Source organism: Dendropsophus ebraccatus, chromosome 12 (genome assembly GCF_027789765.1).
Source record: "Dendropsophus ebraccatus isolate aDenEbr1 chromosome 12, aDenEbr1.pat, whole genome shotgun sequence".
Classification (NCBI taxonomy): domain Eukaryota; kingdom Metazoa; phylum Chordata; class Amphibia; order Anura; family Hylidae; genus Dendropsophus; species Dendropsophus ebraccatus.
The window spans coordinates 79,342,773-79,355,642 of NC_091465.1; the positions used below are offsets into that span (position 1 = coordinate 79,342,773).

The 12,870-nt window shown below is 52.3% G+C and overlaps 1 protein-coding gene across 1 annotated transcript in view; it reads right to left on the minus strand.

Moving 5' to 3' along the window:
- Nucleotides 1–488: 488 nt before the first annotated feature.
- LOC138769292 (sialic acid-binding Ig-like lectin 12) overlaps nt 489–12,870 on the minus strand; it is a 28,455-nt gene continuing 16,073 nt past the window's right edge. Inside the window, exons 8-9 of the mRNA XM_069947671.1 lie at nt 4,804–4,875; nt 489–828 (exon numbers count right to left, since the gene is read on the minus strand). Coding sequence (XP_069803772.1) covers nt 748–828; nt 4,804–4,875 — 153 coding nt within the window. The 3' untranslated portion in view covers nt 489–747. The remainder of the gene's footprint in view (nt 829–4,803; nt 4,876–12,870) is intronic.

The following is a 12,870-nucleotide window of genomic DNA, read 5'->3' on the forward strand; positions in this document are numbered from 1 at the left end:
TCCCCCAGGGAGACTAAAAGTTAAAGTATTAAAAAATATATATTAATAAAAAATCCCCTAATAAAAGTTTAAATCACCCCCTCTTTTCCCATATTAGAAATAAAAATAAATAAACATGTTTGGTATTGCCGCATGCGTCATCACCCGAACTATTACATTTTCACATTTTTGATCTTGCACGGTAAACAGTATAAGCACAAAAAGCCACTAAACTGCAAAATTGCATATCCTGAAAAATGGTAATAAAAAGTGATCAAAAAGTCGTATATAGTTAACCAAGGTACCGATAGAAAGTACAGATCATGACGCTAAAAATTATACCTCAAAAATGACACCCCATAGACCAAAGGATAAAAGTGTTATATGGATGGGAATAGAACAATTTTAAACACATTTTTTTCAAAAGGTTTTAATTTTTTTAAAAGCAGATAAAATAAAAGTTATATAAATTACATATTGTTGTAATCATACCAACTTGAGGACCATAGATGACATAGGGCGAACAGCGTAAACACAACCCCCACCACCACCACCCCCAAATGAAAAAGAACTGCACCTTTTTTTTTTTTTTTTCAATTTCACTGCCACAAATATTTTTTCTGATTTTGCAGCATATTTTATAGAAAAATCAAGCCGCGAGGGAATCTTGTGTACGGGCCCCATGGCTTGAGCTAATGCCTAGAGATCCATCAGATCTTTCTATGGACTAAAAGTATCATTTGTTTGCAGTACATAGATGTTCTCAGATTATTGGGGAGTGCCCTCATAGTGGTTAGCGGCACCTACACGTCCTCCAGTGACGGGGACCTGCCGGGACTTCATCATAGACTGTAAATGTAAATAAGAAGATACAGTATAAATGTTATACAATATATAAAAACACAAAGATACTAAAGATAACAGGTAATAGAAGAACAGAAGAAATTATTCCATTTTGGTACAATGTTATGATGTCACATGACTTATTTTCTCGACTATGTCTTGCTTTATGGGATATTCTAGTGTAAGAACTCGACCTAATAGTACAGTTAGGGTGAGGGGTGTGTAGTGAGTGCACTACTTGGTTGGCACCAAAAAACAGCAATTGTGAATAGTAGTAGTAGTCGGCTCTCTAGCATAACCCCCTTCAATAAAATAGTATAGCATAGGTGATTAAGGATAATATTGTAGTTCATATATGAGTCAAAGTAGTATGTAGAAATAAACACTTTTTGGCTATGTTCACACTACGTATCTTTCTGGCCGTAGTGCGAACCGCGAATATACGCACATAGTTTTGTTAAGGTTGATGCGTTCACTTGAAAGTATACGATATACGCCCACACAGTGCACACTATGTATGAACTTATGACCGGATCGTATACGGCGCCGTGAAAAATGAACAAGACCATTGTTTGAGGACGTGAATGTTCCAACTCACGGCCGTGGATTTCCACGCGGTCCCGTACGAAGTACTTATTTCAGCCAAATTGAACTTGATTTTTAGATCCAAAAGGTTCTGTGTGTTTTATTGGGCTGGGCGAAGATTTCCAAGTAAATGACCTGTTTTAGATCTTTCCAAACAAGCTAGGGAAGCATAACTGTACTACGTACGAACTATGTTCGCGGTTCGTACGCATCCGGCCACATGTCGATTTTTCCCATGCCCGAAGTTTCAGCCCCACATGTACGGCGGCGTACGAAATGCGTCCGGAATCGTACGCAGTGTGAACATAGCCTAGATATTCATAAAATCAAAAATCAAAATAAAATAAGGACACATTTAAAATATATAATATATAACTGTAGCAGAATTCATAAGAACCAACGTCTCTGTAGATATATACAGTATATCGATGTACAGTATATCCCTATATTGTGATTCATAAAATGGTCATAGGGATATATACAGAAGATATGGAAAAATTCCTAGCATAAAAAATATATATGTCACTTGAAACATATCCTTGTGTGGTATATTTCATGAAATGATCATAGGCAGTAGAATTATGTCCATATGCGACTATGCAGGGCCCTTGCAGGTCGCAATGTTTGTAAGCACTGTGCTTGTATTGAGTAAATAGTCATACCTATTTCTCAGTTTGGGATATGTTGTAACAGAAGTAACTATTCCCGTATTTTTGCACTTAAGATAATAGAGAAAAACGGTGATAGTACACCTCTCACCGGTCCAGAAGCTCTGTGTTTGTAGTTTGTAGGTTGCAGGGAGCGTATAGATAGATGTAGAGCTTCTCCTGCCCGAGGGTGTTGTAATCGGGCAGCTCTCCTCGGTGTGTACGGCAGAGATCTTATCTTCATCGTTGTAAAGCTCAGAGAGATGTGTTTGATGTCTGATTATCTCCTCCGATGTGGCTGGGCGTTCACCCTTGACAGGGCACTACTCCCTTGGTTGCTGCCGGTATGGGAGAGCTTTCAATGTATCCAGTATACAATAGAGTAGGTGATACGGACTGGTAGTGATAGTTTGAGCACAGTGCGTCTTTCTACTGTATTTGATGAATATTGCAACTCTTAGACGCGTTTCAGAACGATGCTCCGTTCTTTCCTCAGTAAGGAGTTGCAAAATGGCCATTTTGCAACTCCCTACTGAGGAAAGAACGGAGCATCGCTCCATGTATATAAGGACAACAGTCATCAACTAATCATTGTCTTTTGTCAAGTTGAAAAATCATTGTCTGATGATCAGGTAGTATATATATCACAGACACGGCCTGAGGACACCGGGGAACGTGAACAGGTAGTATATATCACAGACACGGCCTGAGGACAACGGTGAATGTGATCAGGTAGTATATATCACAGACACGGCCTGAGGACACCGGGGAACGTGATCAGGTAGTATATATCACAGACACGGCCTGAGGACACCGGGGAACGTGATCAGGTAGTATATATCACAGACACGGCCTGAGGACACCGGGGAACGTGATCAGGTAGTATATATCACAGACATGGCCTGAGGACACCGGGGAACGTGATCAGGTAGTATATATCACAGACACGGCCTGAGGACACCGGGGAACGTGAACAGGTAGTATATATCACAGACACGGTCTGGGGACACTGGGGAACATGATCAGGTAGTATATATCACAGACACGGCCTGAGGACAACGGTAAATGTGATCAGGTAGTATATATCACAGACACGGCCTGAGGAGAACAGGGAACGTGATCAGGTCGTATATATCACAGACACGGCCTGAGGACACCGGGGAACGTGATCAGGTAGTATATATCACAGACACGGCCTGGGGACACCGGTGAATGTGAACAGGTAGTACATTATTGTTTACTATATACAGCAAGGGCTGCACACAGATCACTAATGATATATATATATATATATATATATATATATATATATATATACACAGCCTTTGCTGCACGATAATTGAGCTATGTAGTAGGCTCGCTAAGCGAGCTCCATTGCACCAGACTGGCGCTCACTTCTCCGGAATATCAGGCCGTGTAATATGGCCCTTAAAGTGGCAATATACGTTCAGTAGCTGCTGGCTTAACAATCCTTCAGCTGACAATTATCTCTCCCATACGACCCCGTCCTCCCCATACACAGGAATGTTCGGCACATCTGAGTGTTCCTGTGTCCTCTATAGGAGGGGTAAACCATAGCCAGACAGATCTGATGGTGGCTTGTCTCTCTGAGAACAAAGAGGTTGGATGTTGATTTTCTATCATGCCCGACCCCCTATGTCCACTAATATAATCTGTCAGAGGACTGTCCAGAGAGCCCCATACACCTTACACTGATGGCCGAACCCACCAGGAGCAACAGGTACCACCAACAAAAGTGTAAAATGTATGGGGACCTTAAATTGTTGCTACAATATTTCAGCGTTTGGGGCCCCACCTTCAACTTTGCCCAGGGCCACATTTAGTCTAAAACCGGCCCTGACAGTGATTACAAACATTGCGACCTGCAAGGGCCCTGCAAAGTCGCATATGGACATAATTGTACTGCCTATGATCATTTCATGAAATAAACCACACAAGGATATGTTTCAAGTGACATATATATGTTTTATGCTATCTTCTGTATATATCCCTATGACCATTTTATGAATCACAATATAGGGATATACTGTACATCGATATACTGTATATATCTACAGAGACGTTGGTTCTTATGAATTCTGCTACAGTTATATATTATATATTTTAAATGTGTCCTTATTTTATTTTTATTTTTGATTTTATGAATATAAAAAGTGTTTATTTCTACATACTACTTTGACTCATATATGAACTACCATGTTATCCTAAATCACCTAGGCTATACTATTTCCATGTCACATGATGCCCCCACCACCATTTTCATCTCAGTGTAGTGTTCACTTAATCCCCTTAAGGGTGCCTTCACACACACACCGGATCAGCAGCAGATTTTACGCTGCAAATTTGCTGTGAAATCCGCTGCAGATCCAGTTCATCCCCATGAGAATACATACTCGCAGCAGGATTGACATCCCGCTGCGAGTATGTAAGTTAACCCTCGCCGGCCGGAGCTTGCATCTCCTCCTCCCCGCTCCGGCTTGCTTCAAGGTTCCCGGCGTCTGCTCGTTCCGCTTAGCCAATTAGTGTGCTGCCACCAAGCCGGAGGTGATGCAAGCTCCGGACGCCGGGGGGTAAACTTACATACTCGCAGCAGGATGTAAATCCCGCTGCGAGTATGTATTCTCACAGGCACTGGATCCGAATGCCTTTACACGTACTGAATTCGCAGCGTAAAGTCCTCTGTGAATCCGGTATATGTGAATGCACCCTAAAAAAATATTACACTTACCCTTAAGTCATCATAATATGAAGTATCTCTACTTGCGAGATTAGCATATGTGGCATCTGGAGCCTCAACAGCCTAGAAACATTTATAATAGAAAAAAAGACATAATAGATTAGACAATAATAAATTAGACATAATAGAAATAGACAAACAAAAGTAAGAAAATAATTGCATATGCAATAAACCCATTGTGAGTCATAGGAGAGGCCTAATCACCTCCTATAAAGGCAACGCTCAGGGCCTTATTACATGGAGTGATCATCGGCCAAATCAGGATAATTCGGCACATTATCGCTTCTTGTAATAGAAACAATGATCAGTTGATGACAGCGATCACCGGCTGATCATGTCTTTTGGTCCTGACTAGAGATGAGCGAAGCAAATATAACGTATTTCGATACGCAGTGAATCAGGCATTAAATTTGCTTCAGAGCGATACGCGAATTTACCAGATTCGCTTTGAAAATTCACTAAAAATGGCGGCCACACATGTTGGTTTACAGAACTGTCTTTTAGTCGGAGCAAGGGATTATCCGTAATATTCCGTCCAATCACCCCACTGTGATGTCAGCAACCCCCCTCCCCCTTTATATAAAGTGATTGGCTTCCTGGAGGCGGCCAGTCGGCTGTGTATAGTGGAGAGCAGGTTGCAAAAGGGAAAGAGATATAGAGAGATGGGGACAGAGAGGAGAGGAAGGTGGATTGTTTTTTTTTCTGTGTGAGCAGTGAAGGAAGCCATTGTCCAGTATAATAAGTAACTAGCTTACTGTTTTTCACTATACCAAGTCACTGGGTGCTGGGTGTGCATTATAGGAAGTCACTGGGTGCTGGGTGTGCATTATAGGAAGTCACTGGGTGCTGGGGGTGCAGTATAGGAAGTCACTGGGTGCTGGGTGTGTATTATAGGAAGTCACTGGGTGCTGGGTGTGTATTATAGGAAGTCACTGGTTGCTGGGTGTGCATTATAGGAAGTCACTGGTTGCTGGGTGTGTATTATAGGAAGTCACTGGGTGCTGGGTGTGTATTATAGGAAGTTACTGGGTGCTTGGTGTGCATTATAGGAAGTCACTGGGTGCTGGGTGTGCATTATAGGAAGTCACTGGGTGCTGGGTGTGCATTATAGGAAGTCACTGGGTGCTGGGTGTGCATTATAGGAAGTCACTGGGTGCTGGGTGTGCATTATACCAAGTCACTGGGTGCTGGGTGTGCATTATAGGAGGTCACTGGGTGCTGGGTGTACATTATAGGAAGTCACTGGGTGCTGGGTGTACATTATAGGAAGTCACTGGGTGCTGGGTGTGCATTATAGGAAGTCACTGGGTGCTGGGTGTGTATTATAGGAAGTCACTGGGTACTGGGTGTGCATTATAGGAAGTCACTGGGTGCTGGGTGTACATTATAGGAAGTCACTGGGTGCTGGGTGTGTATTATAGGAAGTCACTGGGTGCTGGGTGTGCATTATAGGAAGTCACTGGGTGCTGGGGGTGCATTATAGGAAGTCACTGGGTGCTGGGTGTGCATTATAGGAAGTCACTGGGTGCTGGGTGTGCATTATAGGAAGTCACTGGGTGCTGGGTGTGCATTATACCAAGTCACTGGGTGCTGGGTGTGCATTATAGGAGGTCACTGGGTGCTGGGTGTGCATTATAGGAAGTCACTGGGTGCTGGGTGTGCATTATAGGAAGTCACTGGGTGCTGGGTGTGCATTATAGGAAGTCACTGGGTGCTGGGTGTGCATTATAGGAAGTCACTGGGTGCTGGGTGTGTATTATAGGAAGTCACTGGGTGCTGGGTGTGCATTATAGAAAGTCACTGGGTGCTGGATGTGCATTATAGAAAGTCACTGGGTGCTGGGTGTGTATTATAGGAAGTCACTGGGTGCTGGGTGTGTATTATAGGAAGTCACTGGGTGCTGGGTGTGTATTATAGGAAGTCACTGGGTGCTGGGTGTGTATTATAGGAAGTCACTGGGTGCTGGGTGTGTATTATAGAAAGTCACTGGGTGCTGGGTGTGCATTATAGGAAGTCACTGGGTGCTGGGGGTGCATTATAGGAAGTCACTGGGTGCTGGGTGTGCATTATAGGAAGTCACTGGGTGCTGGGGGTGCATTATAGGAAGTCACTGGGTGCTGGGTGTGCATTATAGGAAGTCACTGGGTGCTGGGTGTACATTATAGGAAGTCACTGGGTGCTGGGTGTGCATTATACCAAGTCACTGGGTGCTGGGTGTGCATTATAGGAAGTCACTGGGTGCTGGGTGTGCATTATACCAAGTCACTGGGTGCTGGGTGTGCATTATAGGAAGTCACTGGGTGCTGGGTGTGCATTATAGGAAGTCACTGGGTGCTGGGTGTGCATTATAGGAAGTCACTGGGTGCTGGGTGTGCATTATAGGAAGTCACTGGGTGCTGGGTGTACATTATAGGAAGTCACTGGGTGCTGGGTGTGCATTATACCAAGTCACTGGGTGCTGGGTGTGCATTATACCAAGTCACTGGGTGCTGGGGGTGCATTATAGGAAGTCACTGGGTGCTGGGTGTGCATTATAGGAAGTCACTGGGAGCTGGGTGTGCATTATACCAAGTCACTGGGTGCTGGGTGTGCATTATAGGAAGTCACTGGGTGCTGGGTGCAGGGCCGCCGATAGGGCAGTACAACCGGTACTGCCGTATGGGGCCCGGACCCTAAGAGACATGGGGGGGGGGCCCGGCGGGCCCACCGGCCGCCGCCGCCCCCCCCGACCGCTACGCTAGGGGGGCCCGCACGGCCCCCCTTGCCACCTGGGGGGGGGGGTTGTGCCGCTTCGGTCCGGTGAGCTTCCGGCACACGCTGCTTCTATCACTGGCCGGAAGCTCACAGCTGCAGCCCTGCGGTCCTTCTCTCCTGCTCGGCAGCGGCGCACGTGACGTCATCGCGCCGAGCAGGAGAGAAGTTCCTGGACCGCGGGGCTGCAGCTGTGAGCTTCCGGCCAGTGATAGAGGCAGCGTGTGCCGGAAGCTCACCGGACTAAAGCTGCATGGGAAGGGGGGACCTGCCAAGCCTGCCTCACCTGCCTCTGCTCCCCCGGCCGCTCCCTCTTCCTCCAGCCTCTCCTCCTGTACCCCTCCTCCAGCCTCTCCTCCTGTACCCCCCTTCCAGCCTCTCCTCCTGTACCCCCCCTCCAGCCTCTCTTCCTCTACCCCCCCTCCAGCCTCTCTTCCTGTACCCCCCCTCCAGCCTCTCCTCCTGTACCCCCCCTCCAGCCTCTCCTCTTGTACCCCCCCTCCAGCCTCTCCTCCTGTACCCCCCCTCCAGCCTCTCCTCCTGTACCCCCCCTCCAGCCTCTGCTCCTGTAGCCCTCCTCCTGTACCCCCTCCAGCCTCTCCTCCTGTACCCCCCCTCCAGCCTCTCCTCCTGTACCCCCCCTCCAGCCTCTCCTCCTGTACCCCCCCTCCAGCCTCTCCTCCTGTACCCCCCCTCCAGCCTCTCATCCTGTACCCCCCCTCCAGCCTCTCCTCCTATAGTCCCCCTCCAGCCTCTCCTCCTGTACCCCCCCTCCAGCCTCTCCTCTTGTACCCCCCCTCCAGCCTCTCCTCCTGTACCCCCCCTCCTGTACCCCCCCTCCAGCCTCTCCTCCTGTACCCCCCCTCCAGCCTCTCCTCCTGTACCCCCCCTCCAGCCTCTCCTCCTGTACCCCCCCTCCAGCCTCTCCTCCTGTACCCCCCCTCCAGCCTCTCCTCCTGTACCCCCCCTCCAGCCTCTCCTCTTGTACCCCCCCCTCCAGCCTCTCCTCCTGTACCCCCCCTCCAGCCTCTCCTCCTGTACCCCCCCTCCAGCCTCTCCTCCTGTAGCCCTTCTCCTGTACCCCCTCCAGCCTCTCCTCCTGTACCCCCCCTCCAGCCTCTCCTCCTGTACCCCCCCTCCAGCCTCTCCTCCTGTACCCCCCCTCCAGCCTCTCCTCCTGTACCCCCCCTCCAGCCTCTCCTCCTGTACCCCCCCTCCAGCCTCTCCTCTTGTACCCCCCCTCCAGCCTCTCCTCCTGTACCCCCTCCAGCCTCTCCTCCTGTACCCCCCCTCCAGCCTCTCCTCCTGTACCCCCCCTCCAGCCTCTCCTCTTGTACCCCCCCTCCAGCCTCTCCTCCTGTACCCCCCCTCCAGCCTCTCCTCCTGTACCCCCCCTCCAGCCTCTCCTCCTGTAGCCCTTCTCCTGTACCCCCTCCAGCCTTTCCTCCTGTACCCCCCCTCCAGCCTCTCCTCCTGTACCCCCCCTCCAGCCTCTCCTCCTGTACCCCCCCTCCAGCCTCTCCTCCTGTACCCCCCCTCCAGCCTCTCCTCCTGTACCCCCCCTCCAGCCTCTCCTCCTGTACCCCCCTCCAGCCGCTCCTCTTGTACCCCCCCTCCAGCCTCTCCTCCTGTACCCCCCCTCCAGCCTCTCCTCCTGTATCCCCCCTCCAGCCTCTCCTCCTGTACCCCCCCTCCAGCCTCTCCTCCTGTACCCCCCCCTCCAGCCTCTCCTCCTGTACCCCCCCTCCAGCCTCTCCTCCTGTACCCCCCCTCCAGCCTCTCCTCCTGTACCCCCCCTCCAGCCTCTCTTCCTGTACCCCCCCTCCAGCCTCTCTTCCTGTACCCCCCCTCCAGCCTCTCCTCCTGTACCCCCCTCCAGCCTCTCCTCCTGTACCCCCCCTCCAGCCTCTCCTCCTGTACCCCCCCTCCAGCCTCTCCTCTTGTACCCCCCCTCCAGCCTCTCCTCCTGTACCCCCCCTCCAGCCTCTCCTCCTGTACCCCCCCTCCAGCCTCTCCTCCTGTAGCCCTCCTCCTGTACCCCCTCCAGCCTCTCCTCCTGTACCCCCCCTCCAGCCTCTCCTCCTGTACCCCCTCTCCAGCCTCTCCTCCTGTACCCCCCCTCCAGCCTCTCCTCTTGTACCCCCCCTCCAGCCTCTCCTCCTGTACCCCCCCCTCCAGCCTCTCCTCCTGTACCCCCCCTCCAGCCTCTCCTCCTGTACCCCCCTCCAGCCTCTCCTCCTGTACCCCCCTCCAGCCTCTCCTCCTGTACCCCCCCTCCAGCCTCTCCTCCTGTACCCCCCTCCAGCCTCTCCTCCTGTACCTCCCCTCCAGCCTCTCCTCCTGTACCCCCCCTCCTGTACCCCCTCCAGCCTCTCCTCTTGTACCCCCTGCCTCTCCTCCTGCACCCCCAGCCTCTCCTCCTGCACCCCACAGCCTCTCCCCCTGCACCCCACAGCCTCTCCTCCTGCACCCCTCAGCCTCACCCCCTGCACCCCACAGCCTCTCCCCCTGCACCCCACAGCCTCTCCCCCTCTACCCCCCTCCAGCCTCTCCTCCTGCACCCCCCTTCCAGCCTCTCCTCCTGTACCCCCTTCCAGCCTCTCCTCCTGTACCCCCCCTCCTGTACCCCCTCCAGCCTCTCCTCTTGTACCCCCCCGCCTCTCCTCCTGCACCCCCAGCCTCTCCTCCTGCAACCCCCAGCCTCTCCTCCTGCACCCCCCAGCCTCTCCTCCTGCACCCCCCAGCCTCTCCTCCTGCACCCCCCAGCCTCTCCTCCTGCACCCCAGCCTCTCCTCCTGCACCCCACAGCCTCTCCCCCAGCCTCTTCTCCTGCACCCCCCAGCCTCTCCTCCTGCACCCCACAGCCTCACCCAGCCTCTTCTCCTGCACCCCTCAGCCTCTCCTCCTGCACCCCACAGCCTCTCCCACAGCCTCTTCTCCTGCACCCCCCAGCCTCTCCCCCAGCCTCTTCTCCTGCACCCCCAGCCTCTCCTCCAGCCTCTCCTCCTGCACCCCACAGCCTCTTCTCCTGCACCCCCCAGCCTCTCCCCCAGCCTCTTCTCCTGCACCCCCAGCCTCTCCTCCAGCCTCTCCTCCTGCACCCCACAGCCTCTCCTCCTGCACCCCAAAGCCTCTCCTCCTGCACCCCCAGCCTTTCCGTCAGCACCCCCCAGCCTCTCTGTCAGCACCCCCCAGCCTCTCTGTCAGCACCCCCCAGCCTCTCCTCCTGCACCCCCTAGCCTCTCCACCAGCACCCCCAGCTGCTCTCCCTGCCCCCCAGCTGCTCCTCCTGCCCCCCATCTTCTCCCCCTGCCCCATCTGCTCCTCCGCCTGTCCCCCATCTTCTCCCCCTGCCACCCCAGCTGCCCAATATTCTCCCTGCCACCCTAGCTGCCCCCTATCTGCTCCCCCTGCCTGCCACCCCAGCTGCTCCTCCTGCCCCCCATCTACTCCCCCTGCCACCCCAGCTGCTGCCCCCGAGCTGATCCCTCTGCCCCACATTGCTCCCTCTGCCCCCCCAGCCCCTCTTACCCCAGCTGCTCCTCCTGCCCCCATCTACTACCCCTGCCCCTCTCACCCCAGCTGCTCCCCCTGCCCCCCATCTGCTCCTCCTCCTGCCCCCATCTACTCCCCCTGCCCCCAGCTGCTCCCTCTGCCTCCCCAGATTCTCCCCCTGCCACCCCTAGCTGCTCCCCCTCCCCGTCACCCCAGCTGCTCTCCTTCCCCCTGTCACCCCAGCTTCTCCCCTTCACCCCAGCGGCTTCCCCTGCCACCCCCAGCTGCCTCCCTTCCCCAGTCACCCCCAGCTGCCTGCTTGCAGACTAGTTGTGGTCGGAGAAGTCTTCTTGATTGCTGCGCCAGATGGAGAAGAAAGCAAGAAGCGACGGCAATCGGAGAAGACGTCACCTGTGAGTCATTAGTAACTGCACTGTAATCACTTCTATAGTGTGCAGAGCCTGTGTACCATTGGGGTCTAAATGGGTCAGTGTATTGTTTGCGGTAGTGTACTGACACAGCCCCGCAGTCACTACAGTACACTAGCGCAAACTTTTAAACTAGGACCCAACTACAACAGCCGCAGGCACTACAACTCCCAGCATATGCTGAGGGCTGCAGACTGTCCGTAAATGCTGGGAGTTGTAGTGCCTGCAGCTGTTGTAGTTGGGTCCTAGGTGCATTATACACTGGATGCTTTGTAGCATATAAGAATACATAGATCTGTGGGGGCTCAGTGCAGGGACGTGACCCCAGAACATCACTAATAGGGATAGGGGGAGATGTTTTGTTCTATCCCCTATTAGTGATGTTCTGGGGTCACTTCCCTGCACTGAGCCCCCACAGATCTTTGTATTCTTATATGCCACAAAGCATCCAGTGTATAGGACCCAACTACAACAGCTGCAGGCACTACAACTCCCAGCATGTATTGACAGTCTGCAGCCCTCAGAGTATGCTGGGAGTTGTAGTACAGTGTAGACAGATGTATTGCTGGACCTTCAGGGCTGATGGTTGTCACCCACAGATTGCAGCCACCAGGAGCCTCTGCACACAGTGATTTATTACAGGGTTGTCCTCTCAGAGACTACAACTCCCAGCATACCCTGAGAGCTGTATAAATGTAGGGATTTGTCACAGATACAGATAAATCCAGGAGAGGAGTGGCTCAGCATGTTGTGTCTCACTGGTTCTATATTGGTGGCCCCAGGTCCCCCAGTCCGACACTGGACAGAAGCGGCCCCCAAACTAAGACGTCCCCGGCCTCCTTCCTTCCTCCATCACATCTGTTTGATGAGAACAGCGGGCATCAAGCAGAGCGACACCCAAGTGCCAGGGTATATACCATGCATGTACAGTAATGGGGGGGGGGGGGGGGGCGCCTCAGCGTGCAAAGTGCCTAGGGCAGCATAAACTCTAAATACAGGCCTGGCTGCCGGCACTTCATACCAGCAGCCTATGGGAGGCCGGGCCGTGACCTCTCCGGCAGGCGTGATCATGTGACGTCATCACGCCTGCCGGAAGTCCCGTCCCTGCGGCTCGCAAGATGGAGCCCGAAGAGGAGGAAGAGCTGCTGCCTGCACAGCGCGGATTAGGTGAGTAGGATGTTTGTTTTTTTAGGGGCACCTCTGGGGGCATTATTAGTTCATGGGGGGCACCTCTGGGGGCATTATTAGTGTATGGGGGCACCTCTGGGGGCATTATTAGTATATGGGGGCACCTCTGGGGGCATTATTAGCATATGGGGGCACCTCTGGGGGCATTATTAGTTCATGGGGGGCACCTCTGGGGGCATTATTAGTGTATGGGGGC